This window comes from Cervus canadensis, chromosome 12, assembly GCF_019320065.1.
Source record: "Cervus canadensis isolate Bull #8, Minnesota chromosome 12, ASM1932006v1, whole genome shotgun sequence".
Lineage (NCBI taxonomy): Eukaryota > Metazoa > Chordata > Mammalia > Artiodactyla > Cervidae > Cervus > Cervus canadensis.
Genome location: NC_057397.1, coordinates 60,357,197 through 60,375,266, shown reverse-complemented (window position 1 = coordinate 60,375,266; position 18,070 = coordinate 60,357,197). Strand labels below are relative to the sequence as shown.

The window sequence follows — 18,070 nt, the reverse complement described above, 5'->3', positions numbered from 1 at the left end:
AATTATAAGGCTTAAGCTGTCTTGAGGGCTTCCCTGATAATTCAGTAGGTAAAGAATCCGCCTGCAATGCAGGAGACCCCAGTTCGATTCCTGGGGCAGGAAGATCCGCTGGAAAAGGAGTAGGCTACCCACTCCAGTATTCTTGGCTTTCCCCTGTGGCTCAGCTGGTAAAGAACCCACCTGCAATGTGGGAGACCTAGGTTCCATCCCTGGGTTGGAAGATCCGCTGGACAAGGGAAAGGCTACCCGCTCCAGTATTCTGGCCTGGAGAATTCAATGGACTACACAGTCCATAGGGTCACAAAAAGTCGGACACAACTGAGCAACCCTCACTTTCTTTTCAGGACATCTTATGAGGGATTATTAGTTTGTCACACATTTTGAAAGTTAACTCAGCATGTCTTATTTTGGGGTGATGTGAGCCAGAAAAAAGTGCCTAACTGTCTCTTGACTTTTTTCCTGGGATCACAGCTAGCAGGGTCAAGAGCTTCCTCATGAAGGAGAGAAGTGCCTTCGACTCCATCTCCCACCTGAGTCCACACGGCCCCTCCCTCAGCCTGCCTGGTGGACCCCCGTCCACACACAGCAGGAGGAGAGATGACCAGAAAGCATCCGGAGAAGTTGTTGCCGCCGTGGCGTGGTTTGCTTTCGTTCTACATTTTAGGATTATTTTGGCCATTATTTCCCCACTGAGGCTTAGTAACCTATTTAGTTTTCCACAAATTAAGATCCCTTAGCTCTTCTTAAATTCACCCTGAGGGGGAACTTAAGGTAATTTCTAATGTACATATTTCACACAAAATTTGCTTCCCAATTGTCCACATGGGGATGTGTGCAAGCTGGACGCTCACCAGCGGCTTTGGCGAGTCCATCAGCTCTTCAGACAAAGCCCACACGTGCTTCCCTCCATGGGTCCCAAAGGGGCTCAGATTTCAGGGCCCAACCACCATTGAATCAGCTCTGACCTTTCTCCCCATAATTATTTTTGTGAAATTTTCAGACTCAAGTGTGTTTGCCTGTGGGCAAAATGCCAGTTATTTTAGGAGTCCGAATAGGGGTGGAAACATATACGTACGTCTCGACAAGGAGAGAAGTAATGTTGACGACTGTAAATGTATGAGGAATAAATCCACAGATGAAAGCATATGCTGGTTTCCAAAGCCACACCACACCTCTTAGGAGTTACTTGAAGGAATTCAGCAGTTGCCTACCTGCATAACTCACGCCCCTAAGGATGTCTTCTTGCTGGGTGGATGGCTCTGCTGTTGGGAAGGTCCCGCCCCAGCATCACACCTGGAGAGTGAAGACCTCACCCGGAGCAGTGACGGGGTCTCACTGGCCATCTTCTCTTTCAGAGCCTGCCGCTGGGAAGGTCACTCTGGCAGTTGGAAGTCAGGCTTTTTACCCAATAATGAAGTAGATTTGATCCAGAAGTGATTCAATCCCCCTATTCCTTCCAGATACAGGTAGGCCCAGTAACCCCCACAGGGGCTAATTAATTAATAGCCCCTTCTTCTCTTGCATAACTGCTAAGGAATTTTGTTTCCCACTGCCTCAGTTCATTTATTCTTCACAGTATGTACTGTGGAATGCACTTCATCACTTGTATTTTTCTTCTCCTATTTTGATATTGATGGTGATCTCAATGTCTTGGGGGAAAAAACTATTAAATTCAATGCTTCTGTTTTTGCCATCATCAAACAGGGGTAAATTGCTCTACTTATAATACAGGGATGCTGCAGTCCTGTAGGCATAGGTGCTGGTCCCGCTTATCTCCTAATCACTCCCTTAACCTCAGACTTTGCTAGCCCAGAGCAGGTCTGCTTGTCCTTCCCTGGACACTGCACTTGCTCTCCCACCAGAGTTGATCCTTTCTTTCTACATGTGTGCCCCAATCTCTGCCTCTGCCTGGCTCTACTCCTTCTTCAAAGTCCCTCTTCACCTCAGGCCTTCTTGACCACCCCCCACAACTTTCTATGACACACAGGACCACACCACACATTGGACACCTACTCCTATGCTGTCTCGGATTATTTGCAACTATGTATCAAGTTGTAACACATTAAAGGGATAATATTCAACTATTTTTGACCTACAACACAGCAGTTAAATATGGTTCCATCTAATATATGCATTTTCTCACCCCAAATACAAATTCTCTTTGCATTTCTAAGGTCTTCAATAAATCCTTACACAGTGTAGGCATTTGCTATTAAAAAGAAATAGACTTGACTATTCTTAAATTGGCAAAATAGAGAATAAGCTTCTATTTTAATTGGAAAATGTATCTTAGCCCATTAATACACTCACCAGGGGTGATCTGGGATGATTCCACCTTGCAAAAATGCCTCACTATCGCCTAAAATGTAAAAATGAAACTTCATGACCCTAGGAGTTATGGTTAGAGACACTTTATAAATATAATAGGCTTTAATAGATTCTACACTTCAAAAAAATCATTCACAGAATTTTTTCACCAATAAATTCTACACTCACTAGAATATATTCAGATTTATTATATAACTGGTTACACAACACAGTTAGAAAAGAACATTAGAATATCACACTTTGTCTGATTACATTGATTCCTCTGTCCCTCTCCCTTATTGCAATATTAATTCTGTGTATAATTCTATTAGTTATCATGATGAACTAAAACTGGATAAGGAAAAGTCTAGTGAAAAAGTATACATAGTTCTAAAGCTAAGATAAAAGTATCCAAAATAAAAGTATCCAAAATAGCGTCATGACTGTTGAATTGAACTCAGTATACTAAGGACAGAATGCAACTGCAACTGTGGAGAAACAGAGAATGGGGCAGCCTATTACTTTGAGTACATCCTTATTGGTAGGCTCAGAGTTATATAAGAAAACAAATTGGCATTTCATCACCTTCTTGTTCTGATGCTGTGGACGGATCAGTGAAGTCCAGATTTCTTTTTCAATGATTCCATTTCTTAGAGCCACAGCTGATGAGTCATGTCTTCAGATCTTAACCCCAAGTGCATTTGTAGTGTTTTAGATTATGTCTTTCATTCATGCAATATCAGAACATATAAAAGGCTTCATGAAGCCAGGTCAATATATATTTTAGGGGAAGAAAAAAGCACGGGGTTTGTACTAATTGTTTCAGATTCACCATTTGTCATTTATAAGTCATTAAATACAAACTGTATAACTTTGGTTTGCATTTTCTTTTAATCTTGAGATAAAGAGAGTTCTGAAGTAGTCTTGATGAATATGGTCCATCCAGGAAAAAAATGGGAAGGCTCACATTTCTTCCATTGGTGGTAGGAAGCCCACTTTCAACTCTCAAGCCCTTTCATGGTCAAGATCACCTTTAAGACCATTTTAAGAAGTTAGACTTTGTCTTCAAAGATCTTCTTCCTTTATGGTCCCAAAACCACAGTCAACTTCAGCTATCTTAATCTTGCTTTTTCTAGGCAGAAAACTAGAATAGTCTTTCTGTTACAAAGTAAACAGAGAGGTCAGAGATATATATGAGATGAAATAATTTCCATAACAACAATAATAGTTAAAAAGCGAAAGATTAATATTTTTAAAAAGCAACAGAAAGGTAATATCTATTAAGCAATGATTGTTTTAAATGGTTTTACCCTGGACTTCCCTGGTGGTAGAGTGGAGAGGAATCCATTTGCCAAAGCAGCGAATACCAGTTCGACCCCTGGTCCAGGAAGACTCCACCGTGTCGCAGAGCATCTAAGCCCCTGCACAACTGCCGAGCCTTTGTTCTCGAGCTGGCGCCCAGCGGAAACTACTGAAGCCCACGCGCCTAGAGCCTGTGCTCCGCCACAAGAGAAGCCCCCACCCTGAGAAGCCCCGGCACCGCAACGAAGAGTAGCCCCCCTCAGCACAACCAGAGAAAGCCCCCGCGCATCAATGAAGACACAGCGCAACCAAGTAAATAAATAATTTTTAAAAACGGTTTTAGCCTGTAGCAGCTGTGTTTCAGGGGTAGGTGTACATCTGTTACTGCTGAGGGTGCCCCCTACTGGTACGAAGAAGCATGTCCAGAGCACCTTTGCAGGCGCGGGGGTGTCTCCAGGTAACACCTGAACCCTGCCTCTCTTGTCTTTTCCTCATCTCTTAAAGACATACAACTTTCTGTTTTTACCTTCACCAAGATCTTTAGTGCACATCCCTCACAAGGTTTTAAAAAAAAAGTATTATAGACATTTAAACATACTTTAAGAAGTTACAGTTGCTGCAGACCTTCAGTGAGTAAATAGCCGACTTTCAGTGTTTATAAAACCTCTAAGACAGAGTCACAGACTGGGTTTTGGCCCTGGTGATATAAATGTGTGGCAACTCACCAGACAGAGCAGCTAAAACTTTTTTTTCCCCCCTATGAGGAATTTGTCTTGATAGAGGCCTCATGGCAGAGTAATTAAAGGAATAACAGCAACAAAATTTTATTTGTTAACTAACAAGGAGTGTTTGGGAATGGATACTAACTCCGTCATTTACCAGCTGGGTGACCTTGGGCAAGTTACTTAACCTTTCTTCTGTTTTCAGTTCCCTTGGCTACAAACCAAGGATAATAATAATATCTGGGTTGCTGTGAGTTCTATGTGGAAAGCAATTATAACAGTGCTGCCTAGCTCAGGATAAGCTCTCCACAACGGTTGGCCAAAGTCAGTTGGAATTCGGTATAGTTGGGCACCAGGCTCCCTTCCAACATGCTGGCCCTGCTCAGAGCGTGACAGAGGTTCACCTGCCCCAGCACTGCTGTTCATCTGCACTGACCGGCCTCTCTGTCGTTCTAGGGCACTGGCTCTTGAACCCAAACATGCATCAGACTCGTTTGGACGGCTTGCCCAATACGACTGCTGGGCCCCAGCCCCAGAGCTTCCGGTCCAATACGGTTGGGGCCTGAGAATTTGAATTTCTAGTAAGTTCCCAAGGGATGCTGACCCTGATGGTCTAGGGACCCCACTCTGAGAACCACTCTTTTAGAGTAATGGTTTCAATCCTGGCTGTACTTTAGATCACCTGGGCAGCTAGAAAATCCCACTGCCAGGGCCCTCAGAAAAATTTGTTAATAAATCAGAGTCTTTGAGAGTAGGGCTCAGCCATCATGTTTTTTGAGCTCTTCAGGTGATACCATTATACAGCCAAGTTTGAGAACCACAGCTCTGTACCATACTATGCTGCTGACATGGATGAATTTAAGTGATGAAGTTATCTTAAAGATAAAGACATTGAAGTCTGGTGCAGTGTTTCCCATTGGCATTCTTGCTATAAATGCTGAACTACTGGATCCATCTTTTGGGGTGGGAATTTGCATTTTAATAAGCACCCCAAGCATCCCTTTTACACATTCAGTTTTTTTTATCTCCCTGAAGACACACAGCCAATAACTGGTGGAGTTCTCACTGCCTGGCTCTGACGTAAGCCGCCAGAAGTGCTGTTATTATGTAAGAGAGACAGGTCTGCTTTTAGTCTGTGTTTAAAATTTTTCTCTGAGCTTATCCACTCAGGGAAGGACCTTATATATTTATAAATGCTGTACTTATATACTAACTACCTTTATACACGCAGCAGGCTCTGTGACAGGAGCTGAACCAATAATGAATCCCATTCAATGCTACTTAGAGGCCACCTTTATTTCATTCACCCCCACTAAGATCTGAACCTCTAAAGGAAAAGTTAGTTAAGGACACAGCTGTGGAATCAGACTGCTTGCTTCCTTCTACCACTGATAACTATGCCACCTGCAGCAAGTCACCTAGCCTCTCTGTGTCCCAGTTTCCTCAGCTGATTTGAGGAATGGTGATACAGTACCAATGATACAGGATCATGGTGAGGAGAACTGTGTTAATCCACAGAGAAGTACTTTGAATGGGGTCTGGCCGTGAGTGTTTATTAATGCTTTCTATTATGATATTTACTGCTACTGTTATCTGCACAGCAGACCTAAATGCTTGAAGAAGCAGTTTATCAACTTAAAGGCTGTTTTATACAGAATACACTGCAGAAAGTCTATGAAACTAAAACATGCACACTAGAAAGAACATTTGAAAAAAAAAAAAACACTGCATGGAGTGGAGAAGAAAATCACTAGAGTTATGTGTTCTTCTTGGAACATTTGTATATATAAATTCAGGAAAGCATTTCTCCTAGCACAACTGGGTTCTACAGTAAAAACACTATGTTTCTGTGATGGTCCTCCAGTTGGACCAGTCTGCATGGAGGAGCTTCTGAGGAAGAGAATTCTGGCTTAATTTTAAAAGTAGAATGACTTTGGTTACTTAAAAGGGGGAAAACAGGCAGATTTATCAAAATTATAATATGCCCATTACATAATTTTACTCACAGACCTGGTTTTGTTGAATGTGGTATTTTTTACTTTTGCCTTGTTCTGGAACTTCAATCTGCTAAATAGATTAGTGAAATGTCAGTCAGCACAGCCAGAGAAGCGAGCACACAAATAATCTATTTAACCAGCACATTTCTCCTTCCACGATAATCCTCTTAATGGTCCCGAAGGCTGCCAGTCAGCAGGACACCTGCTCGTCATCTGCACAGTCCCCCTTCGTTTGCAAGTATCTCAGCGTTTCAGAAATTGAGTCCCCGAAAGTGAAGTGAAGCTTAATGTTTAACGTTGGTGGCTGCCTATGGATTTTGTGATTTAACACAGCTTTTAAAAGGACTTCACACAAAATGAACTCCTAAATCCAGAAATAATCCACAGAGCTCCAATCCATATGCTGAACCAAAGCCAAATGGGGCTCTGATTAATCAAAAGGCATCATTAATCAAGAGAAGAATCAAACTGAAGTTTAAGGCACTTGAATATACCTCATGCACATAAGGTAAACCTAATATAACAGTCAGGGGCCCAGCAGAAAGCAGATGGCTTACTCCCAGGGTAACTGAGGGAGTTTTCTACAATGAACTGCTTAATGGAGGTGTGGGAAGGATTGAAGTGCACCAGTGAAAGGGTGTAGTGAGTGAAGAGGAGCTGGGGTGGGTGTGGGTTCTCACCACTTCTGGGTCTGAAGGGGTGAGGGGAGCAGCTGGTATTGGAACCGGAGTGGCCGAAGCAGCAGGTAGGAGAAGTCGCTTCAGGAGCCATGGCCCTGAGCCAAGGACTGGGCCAACCGCACAGACCCGGCAGGGACAGAGTTGGAGAAATAAATACCCTGGTCTCCATTTCCTCCCACCTCACTGGGTTTCCCCAGGGGTGACCCCGGTTGGAAGCTGGAGGTCAGAGGGTAAGGTCATAGCACACCAAGGTTAGTCTCCTAGCCAGGGTTTAAGGTAAAGGACTCTTAGACTTTTCTTATATTGGGTTGGCCAAAACAGTCATTCAGGTTTTTCCAAGCATACTGAAAAACCTGTAAGAATTTTTTTAGCCAGTCCAACAGAAAAAGAAAAGAACTACTATTAAAGAACTATGCATTCAGTGCATATCTCAGCTTATCACTCTATCATCCTAAAAGTCTCTTTCCTAACTGCTTTTCTTTTCCAATGAATACACTCCTTGACTCTGGATTCCCAGCTTCTAGCCACTATATATGGTAAATATGCTGCTGCTGCTAAGTCACCTCAGTCGTGTCCAACTCTGTGCAACCCCATAGACGGCAGCCCATCAGGCTCCCCCATCCCTGGGATTCTCCAGGCAAGAACACTGGAGTGGGTGGCCATTTCCTTCTCCAGTGCATGAAAGTGGAAAGTGAAAGTGAAGTCGCTCAGTCGTGTCTGACTCTTAGCGATCCCATAAACTGCAGCCTACCAGGCTCCTCCGTCCATGGGATTTTCCAGGCAAGAGTACTGGAGTGGGGTGCCATTGCCTTCTCCATATACGGTAAATATAGGCATCAGTAAATGATAGAATGAGGGGGTGAATTAATTAAGTTGCTTATTATTCATGAGATCATGTCCCCCTATATAGAGCAGGACATTACAAAATAAATGGGATAAATAACATGGTACTGCAAAAGAGGATTATTTTTTAACTATGATTAACTTAATTTTTCTGTAAAATATATTGCTTTGAAGGATACATAGGACTTCCTTTAGGTTAGTATTCTCAATAGAGATGTTCATATATTTGCAGCCTATCTCAATAGTTTTAAAAAATCATTATTAGGTCTTGATAAATGAGAAAGTAATGTTCTGATGGCTTGTGTCTTGTTATTTTATCATTTTACAGCATTACATGATAATAAGTAGTCTTGTGCAATGAAATACAGAAGTTGGGGGAAACTTCTTGGAATTTTTCTCTCTCCTAGTCTCCTTCCCTTCCTTCTCCCTATGTAAAAATAAAACACACTAGAATTGTTCAGCAATTTCTGATATAGTTTGTTTCCGTGACTTATTTCAGTAGGCTTTTTATATTTTATATACCAGGGTGATAAAGTTGGGGGGGGGGGCGGAGTTAATCCTTTTTTCATAATGCAGGATTCCTGCACTCTCTCTCTCTCAACAGAGAGTTTCTGCTGATAGCATAACCCTTCATTCCTTCCCCTCTGGCTCTCTGAAACTGTCCTCCCGCTGTGCTCAGACCATTCTTGTGATGGTTTTACTGTCAGCACCTTTTCTGTTTTCTGAACTGGACAAGCTACGCAGAGGCTGCCGATCCCGGGACATCAGATGGCACTGCCCTTGGTGTTTCCCCTTCTCATCACATAACAGAAAGACACTTCAAAGCACCCAATGGCCTTTTACACTGTCTGATCTCGCCCCAAATGAAAGAGGAGTGGAGAGAGAAATATATATAGTTATGGTAACTGGGGAGGGGATAGGAGGTATGAGGCAAGTTGGAATCAGAAGTCCACCTTGTTCTTTGCCATTTTTCAGAAAACCAATTTAGAGATTCAGACCCACTGTTAAGTAAACCTAAGGAAAAATTATACGAACTAATAAAAACAAACTAGGTATAGACTATTTTAAAAATAGTTTTCCAATTCAGAAAATATTTACTAGCATATTTCTGATAACTCTCATGTATTCAGATTATGGTTCAATATATAAATAATGATAATTATAATGACGATAATACACTTTCAGAAGCTCCTTAGGAATGAAAGTGAAAGTCACTCAGTCCTGTCCAACTCTTTGTGATCCCATGGACTATATAGTCCATGAAATTCTTCAGGCCAGAATACTGGAGTGGGTAGTCTTTCCCTTCTCCATGGGATATTCCCAATCCAGGAATCAAACCAGGGTCTCCTGCATTGCAGGCGATTCTTTACCAACTGAGCTATCAGGGACGCCCGTACATCCTGTATGCAGGGAATACACACACTACACAAAATCCACCTGCTTTCTTTTCTTGGTGTCTTTTAGATTTCTTTACATAGCAGAGATTGCTCTTAGCCTACTCCATTATTCATTCTGTTCTTTCTTAGTAGTAACATCCACATTTATTTGGAAAGACAACATACTCTGCAAAAAGACTACATTTGCCAGACTTCCTTACAGCTGGGTGGGGACCTGCGATGTGACTAGCTCTTGGACAATGAGCTATAAGCAGAAATTCTGTGTGGGACTTCTGAGACTCCTCATTAAAGAAAAAAGGTGAGTGCATCTGCATACTTTCCTTTTACTTGTTGTCTAGAATGTGCATGTAATGGCTGGATCTCCAGCAGTCATCTTGGGCATGAGGTAAAAGCCACACACTGAAGATGGCAGAGCAGAAAGATCTCTGGTGACACCATGAAATCACTATCACAGCCCCATTCTGCCTGCTTCTGGGCTTTTAGATGCGATAGAAACAACTTTTATCTTGTCCAAAACACTTATTTTGTCTTCTTTTGTCTTTTGTTATTGGCAGTCAAAACTACGCCTAACTAATGTATTTTATTTTCTGATAAAATAATCCTTTAATTTTGTTCTAGTTAAAAGTAGAAAATATTTTAAAAAATCAATTTAGGTTTTTGTATAAGAGCACAGCTCTAAGAATAATGTTACACGATTTTCTCTTTTCTGGTTTTTCAATTAATACTGTCTTAAGAATTTAACACTTTTTTTTTGCTGCATGTCTACATTTTTCTTTTGTACATTCATTTGACTTCAAATCTTAATCATCTCTTCATAAGTGGTTCAAGCCTTAACCTTTGAAACCATTGCCTAAAGCTAACTAAGCTAATTAACTCTAAGTTAGCACTAAATTTCTTCTTTCACTTCTTCCTTCTTACCAGGATAAAACAGTACTATTTAATCTCTCAAGGGACCATCTGCTTTATTTATGGGGTTCAGTTAGTTACAGTTTTCTCAGTTTTTCTTTCCCTCCCCGGATTCTACAATTATAAAATCTTAGAATTTATTTTGCCTTGTAAATTAGAGACCTCTGCATTTTGGTCTATGAGACTTCTATAAGTGATAGGTGTCAATTCAGGCTTTATATGTTTTGCCTAGAAAATGAGTAAATGTCACAGTGTAACATTTATATGGTTACTTTAAGCTCCATAAAATGACTTGTTCTTATCAACTGTGCTTTGCAAGGAGATCCAGTCAAAGTTCAAAGAGATGATCTGCCTTTTCTATCTCCTTTCCAGGGTCCCATTCTACCCAGGGGTTTGTATTAATAGATGAAATTCCAGACTAAAATGTGGACTATTCCTACAACATTCTCTTGAAATGTGAACTATTCCAACAGCATCCAATTTTCAGAGGAAAAATCTTAACTTCTTTCTAAGAACCAACATAAGGAAAGAAATAAAGAGTTTGTGAAAATAAAACTTGATGGATATTTGGATAAGGCAATACAAGTTTTATTGACTACCATGCTGATTTTGCTATCAGTCACCAGGATAAATTATAGATTTTAATTTGCATGCAAATCTATGGAATATGATGGTGTGGTTGTTTTTCTTGAAAAATTTAAATAGATTACTACCTCCTCCTATTGTAGAGAAGTCTTTTAGATAGTTATTGTACAAGTATTTCCTGCATCAAGTAGCTTACACTTTATCGAACCACATTTGAGAGCACTTCTCCCTTTTAATGGGGCTTTATTAATTACTTTTGTCTCTCTCTGTCTGTCTCTCTATACACACATATATATAAAATGATATATGATATATTTAAGTTTATACATATTTATCATATACATATATTTAAATTGAGGCCTAAGGGGGTCCATCCTCCATAGGAGGTTAGATTTTATTATGCTTTAAAAAAAAAAAAAAGCACCCTTGATTGTTTTATTGGTATGATTTGCTATTCTCTAGTACATTTTGAAGTGTTCCAACACCAAGGGGCAGTGAATTTTATCCTCCCTGGGAAAATATTTTGAGTTCTAGAAGAAAGAAAAGTAAGCGTAAAATGCAACATTTTTCTGAGGAAAAAAGCTGCAAAGTCAAGTAAAGATCAGTGTTAAACTAAAGGTATTATCCACCCTCTTATAATACACTAAAATTAAAAACATTAGGAAAAGTTTTTAAATATTTTCTGTTGTATTTTTAAAGCCCAGTGTGTTATCCTACAAGAGAATTATGTTTGTAAATGTCATTTTAAAAAAATCAAACTGTACTGTCTTACTTGGGACAAGCTTGTATCTTGGTGGTGACAAGGCAAGTAGAAAGTTTAGAATCTCAGGAACTCTCTTTACAGCCCCAGCACCAACACTTTCAATGAATAACTAGGCCTTTATTGAAGATTTGGAGACAAGAAAAATAAATTTTACACTGAGAAAAAATTATAGCCTCGAGAGCTTCTTTTATTCGATGGCTTCTCCAAACTGCTAAAGGCATTTTAATTTGGACAGTGGAAGTATCAAGAAGCTGTGAGTTCTATCTAGAGACAAAATTTCAGAGCTTATTTAAGCTCATACCTGCCATGCTGATTCTGTCTATGTTGTTGCTTTTATGGTAAATCTGGAATCTTCCATTTGGGAGAAGGCAGAAATACAAGGATACAGAGTAGAGTGTTAGCAAGTTCTCAGCAATCCAAGGATAACTGGCTTCTCCCTGGGAAATTGGCTTGAATTCTGAAGACTGAGCTCCCAGAGAGCTGAGAAGCTCACTTCTGGGTAGTTGGGTTCGTCCCTGGATTTGAAAGACCTTGATGCTGGGAAAGATTGAAGGTGGGAGGAGAAGGGGATGACAGAGGATGAGATGGTTGGATGGCATCACCAACTCGATGGACGTGAGATTAAGCAAGCTCTGGGAGTTGGTGAAGGACTGGGAAGCCTGGCGTGCTGCAGTCCATGGGGTCGCAAAGAGTCAGACACAACTGAGCAACTGAACTGAACTGAACTGGAAGGCCAGACTTGCTGCTGGCCCGGGGAAATTCATCAGTGGAGTTTAGTGTCAGCTGATGGTGGAAACAAACACAGACACAGATAAAAGCACTCACCATTTCTGGGTTCTCTGCAGCTTGCTTTACCATCTTTTCTGAGATCATCTTTTTCAAGCAGCTACTTAGCAAAAAAGCCTAAGAAACCCAGAAATAAAGAACTCTTTCAGTTAAAGACTTCATTCTCTTCCCTCTTCATACTGAGAAGCAGGTTTTGTGCCCTGTCCTCCAAAAGTATGCTTTTAAGAATTTAGAGTTCTTTGACTTTCATTAATTTCATAAGCTGTAACCAGCAAGTAACCATAAATTTTCTCAATTACAGGGATATACTTGCAGTAAATTTTTTAAAAGATAGATTAAAAATGACTAGGATCTCTATTTAACTGTATACATAATGATTGAGAGATCTATTAGTAGGCATACATATTAACCTGTTTGAAAGGCTATATTAGCACCTTATGGCTCTTACTGAACTGAAGACAAAATTAGTCATTTTTCTTCCTTTTTTAATTTTCCTGGTATTTTTAGTCATTCATTGTTGAGATTGACCATTGCCCCTAACACCACCTGTGGCTTATCATTGGCTCATCACTGCTAGTGGCAAGACACACGTCATACACATCTTGGTGCACAAAAGCTGGGGTTTTCCTTTCTCTAGGAACTTTATCCCATGTGCCAAACTTAAGGTTCCGCTGTGACTTCCTTTTGCTCCTTTCCCACAGATGTTTCCCCCCCTCTTTTTCCTGTTCTCAACTCTTGGACTGTTCATTTCTCATTCAGCCCCACTGAGGTTTCAGACAACACGAGCTCAAAGCTTGAGGCTAGAGAACTTTAGCATAAATTTGTGCTCAAGGATGGTCCCTGAACTTGGGGGTGAGGGGTTGACAGAGAGGGGGAGAGGGGAGAGGGAGGGAAAGTTCAGCTTATAGTGGCAGCTGATGTAGAGAGCTTTTGGAGGACGGGATACAGAAAGCAGAACTAGAGGGCGAAGGGGCTACATAGAGGGGGCATTTCAAAGTTTTACAGAGCTGGGTTGCATTTTATTTAAGCAGAGAGAAAAGAGGGGAAAGAAAGGGCTGCCACCAATAAAGAAAAGAGTCACGGATGTGAGGTTTATACACAGAAACAAATCTTCCTTCCTGCCTCAGCGAAGAACGAGCCCTGTTTATCTGTGCATGTGTCACCTATGCGACATCAGGGTACGAAATAGGTAAATGACAGCAAACCCTGAGCCGATGCAGCTAGGAGGGGTGTTTAATGGTGTCCCACAAGGTGCAGACTGATTCCATGGGCCTATACAACGTACTGAAGCCCATGTGCCTAGAGTCTGTGCTCGGCAACAAGAGAAACTGCCGCAGTGAGAAGCCAGAGCACCGCAACGAAGAGTAGCCCCTGCTCCCTGCAACAAGAGAAAGCCCAAGGGCAGCAACAGAGACCCACCACAGCCAAAAAGTAAAATATGAATAAATCAATAAATCTTACTGTATGTATATAAAGGGACTAAGCTTCCATTTAAAGGGTCCAGGAAAAAGTCGGGCCAAGCCCGCTTTTTGTATTTGCAAGGCACACAAACCACATTTCTGCCTTTTGCGGAAGTAGCCCTTGGGTGCACATCGATAAATCCACACTCCAAAGAAAGTAAGACCTGACTAGGACTCTTTTCAAAGGATGTTTATTGCACCTCTCCTTAGTGGCTTAAACTCATTTGTACAGACTAGATTAAAAGACCATAATAAAATTTAACTACCGCACTTAGCATTCAGAGGGAAGGGGGTGGTTTCGCTGCCAAAATCTCTCTGTGTGTTTCCACGTGACTGCAGATCTTGCCTCAGCAAACCATCCTATCACTTCCCTAAGGATGTTTTATATTTAAGGTGAACCTGGGGGACCATTTCTTCAACCTGGGATTTTAATTTAGTACTTTGTTTTTCAGAGGACATGGATATCTATTATCTCTTGATCAGAACTGTACTAGTGGAGAGTTAAAACTGAGCTTTGGTTGCCTAAAACTGGAATGCTGCATGGAACACAGAACTGAATGTGATCACCAGGCGCAGTGGTAAAGAATTCGCCTGCCATTGCAGGAGACGTGGGTTCGATCCCTGGGTCAGGAAGATCCCCTGGAGGAGGGCATGGCAACCTGCTCTAGTATTTTTGCCTGGAAAATCCCATGGACAGAGGAGTCTGAGCAAGTGAGCCTGAGCACGCACACCAGGTACTCAAGTTGAATATAATGTTGATGCAAAGATTACTTTGATATTTTGGTTTTGTTTTAGAACACTTTCAGGTTTGACTCCAAATTGAAATAGTTTAAGTTAGCTAAGTAAAAAAGAATTTCCAATTGGATCTGGCATATAGAAAATTAGATTTTTAATGGATTTTTTATTTAAAGTATTTCACATTTACTTCGGATTTAACTATTGCTACCCAAAAGCCTTTGTCCCTCCTTCCCTAGTAACAGAACCCTGATTTGAGAATGACAAAGTACCCAGCTCTAGGCAATGACTCATGCTTATCCTAAGTTATGATATCCTGGTTATGAATCCTGTTCCTCTATGATAAATGCTTGCTTCCCAGATTCCCTTGAAGCCAGACTCCCTTGAAGCTAGGAGTACTCATGTGACCCAGTTCTGGCCAGTAAGACAAAATGGAAAGTCTACTGGGGAGTGGAGGGGTGGTTCTGAGGTATGACTTTTGCTTTTATCTACTTGGAAAAGGCCAAAAGAATTATAGGGATGCCAACATCTCCCTCTAGTATTCTTACTAAGTGAGATGATAAAAATTTGTATTGTATAAGCCAGAGGCTGGCAAACAAATCTCACCCCATCCACTTGTGTTTATAAATAAAGTTTTATTGGAACACAGCTATACCCATTTGTTTATATATTGTCTGGGGCTTCTTTTGTGCTACAACAATAGAGTTAAGTAGTTGCAACAGAGAACATATGAGCCTAAAAACCTAAAATGTTTACCATCGTTGATTCCTCGAGAAGTTAACTAATTCATGGTCTAAGTCACTGATAGTTGAGTCTTCTGTTACTTGGTAAATAAATTTATTTCTAATATATAGTAAAGCTTTGGTGACGAGTAAAATAAAACAAGTCTGAGAGCCGGCTCACTGGAAAATACCCCGATGCTGGGAAAGACTGAAGACAAAAGGAGAAGAGGGAAGTAGAGGATGAGTTGGTTAGATGGCATCACCGACTCAATGGACACAAGTCTGAGCAAACTCTGGGAAACAGTGAAGGACAGGGAAGACTGGCGTGCTGCAGTCCTTGGGGCCGCAAAGAATAGGACCTGACTTAGCAACTGAACAACCACAAAATAAAACAAAACCAAAACAAATAAATGGTATTACAGGCCTAAGAGCGCATGTGTGGCATACTCTACTATTCTGCTCCACTTGGGTTAGGGCAAGGTGCTTTGTCCACCCCAGCATGCAAGACAGCATTTAGCACTGAAGGTTTTCCTGCTCTGCCCTGAGAACTTACCTGTTTGGTGTAAATAACAAACCACCGCCAGTGACTATCCTCGCAGTACTGAAATCTGAGCTCTAAGTTCTGGTTGAGAGTTTGCTGTGGCCCATCCGTATCCAGCAGAGTCCCCTACAAAGGAAAAGATATTGCTTGACATTCAGCAGGAATTTAAATGGCTCTGATGTGCTGCACAAAATATCAAAACAGCTGAGAATATCCCTATTCCCAAGGCGCTATCAGTCTTTTGGGGAGCCATGAAAGTACAATAAATCATCATAGTTCGATATAAGTATTATAAGGGAAGCAAACAGGTCTATGGAAGTGAACAGGATGGACATCTAATCCAGACTAGGAGTTAAAGGAAGTTCTGGTGGGGCGAGAGTGGAGGGAGGGTGTTATCTGAGCAGAAGAAGAAATTATCCAAGTTTGTTGTGTGGTTTTTTGAGGGGAGGGGGTGTGGGGGTAACCAGTGGTTCCTGGAAGAAGACAAAATAAGTGCAGATGCATGAGGGGGCCTGGAACGCTGGAGTGTGGCTGAACCGTTTGCTGTGATGGATGGGGGCTGAGAGAGGAAGGGCAGGGCCAGAGCCCGGAAGCCTGGTAGGAAGCACCTGTGATTTTTGCTTTACAGCATCGATCACTTTTTCTTCTGGTACTAGAGTTTCAAATTCCCTTGGGAAAAACCTTTCACTGTGGCTCTCAAGCTACCACAGTCAGGAAATGCTGCCCTCTTGGAGGGTGGCACGTGACCCAAGCTCAAGACAACTAAATAAATACTCTGGGTCTCTCATTCGATTCCAGGGCAGAAGGATCCAAAGAGCAGGTCCTGATAAAGAATCCCTGTTTTCTAGAAATCTTGAGCTCCTCAGGTTCCTGGTTATCCTGAGCCTCTATTTCAGTCTTTTTTTTTTCTTTTTCACCCTTTCCTTTAAATCAGTGGATTATCTCATATCCCTCTAATAAATCCTTCCCCCCCCCCCACCCCCACTAGAGCCAGAAGTATTGGTTTCTACTATTTGCTACCAAAAGAGCCCTGGCTGTTACAGGTTTTACAAGCTAAGTGGAGGAGTCTGAACTTTATCTTAAGGGCAACAGGCCATTTGTCAAAAGATTTTAAAAGCTGAATAATAACACAAATTTGTATTTTAGAACTATGGGTCTGGTAGCATCAATGTAAAAAATGAACTGAGAAACAGCTGTTTTCAGACATAGAACAGCAGAGAATGCAGAACTGTCAACCCTGAGAAGCAGAAAACAAGAAAAGTGAGCCCTGTAGTCACCCAGTTTACTGCCTGGAGGAGTTTCCAAGATTCAGTACAGGGAGGGAAACCCAGAGTCCAGGGGTCTTGCTAAGTTGGTGAGAAAGAGACAAAACTCTGTGAAGTGGTGGTTAGAATTTATGGGATGGAAGACTAAAGACGAAGGTCTTACATAGAGCAAGAGCTCCAGAGAGCACTTTTCAAATCTTTTGGCTAAATAATGATTTGTGCATGTGTGGGAGATGCACAAATTTGCATCTGGGAAGTCTGCAGAAAGAACCACTGAAAAGCAGCAGGTTGAACAATTCCAAAAGCTCTTAAACCAGCCTGGAAATAATTTCTATCAACCAGAGTAGAGATAACATAATAAACAAGACTCAGAGAGTTCTAAGAATGGCAGCTATTAAGTAAAGTACTAAATTAGTCCTCCAGACTGCTCTTGACTTGCCCTAAGAAAGCTTAAAAGCAAAGTCTCAAAAAAATAAAACTAATTACAAGTAATTAAATTGTGTGACAGAACAAAATCCAATTTTCTTTAAAGGAATACAATAAAATCCAGCATTCAACAATGTAAAATTCACAGCGTTTGGGATACCATAATAAATTACCTGGTGTGCAAAGTATGAGATAAGTGTACTCTGCAAACAGGAGAAAAATCAATCAATAGAAATGTCAGAGCTGATGGAATTAGTAGACCACAATATAAAAACAGTTATTTTAAATATGCTCCATAAAATCAAAAATTTAGAAAAAATAGCATGATAAGGAGAGAAATGGGAGATATAAAAAAGACCTTAATGGACTTTCTAGAGATGAAAAATAATGTATAATAGTAGAAATAAAAATATAATGGATGGAAAGATGCACATTAGTTGCTACAGAAGATTGATGACCTTGAAATCATGACAACAGAAACTACCCAAAATTAAGCACAGAGAGAAAAAAAGACTGAAATAAAACCACAGTGAGATACCACTTTACATCCATTAGAATGGCCATATTTAAAAAAGAAAAAAAATCAGATAATAACAAGTACTGGCAAGGATATGGGGAAATTAGAATCCTCTT

At 40.9% G+C, this 18,070-nt stretch overlaps 1 protein-coding gene across 1 annotated transcript in view; it reads right to left on the bottom strand.

Annotated features, from left to right (window-relative positions):
• Window positions 1-2,432: 2,432 nt before the first annotated feature.
• Window positions 2,433-18,070, bottom strand: part of SNX31 (sorting nexin 31) — an 81,632-nt gene continuing 65,994 nt past the window's right edge. The window contains exons 11-14 of the mRNA XM_043483279.1: window positions 15,759-15,872; window positions 12,328-12,405; window positions 6,342-6,398; window positions 2,433-3,465 (exon numbers count right to left, since the gene is read on the bottom strand). Of these exons, the coding sequence (XP_043339214.1) occupies window positions 3,373-3,465; window positions 6,342-6,398; window positions 12,328-12,405; window positions 15,759-15,872 (342 nt within the window). The 3' untranslated portion in view covers window positions 2,433-3,372. The remainder of the gene's footprint in view (window positions 3,466-6,341; window positions 6,399-12,327; window positions 12,406-15,758; window positions 15,873-18,070) is intronic.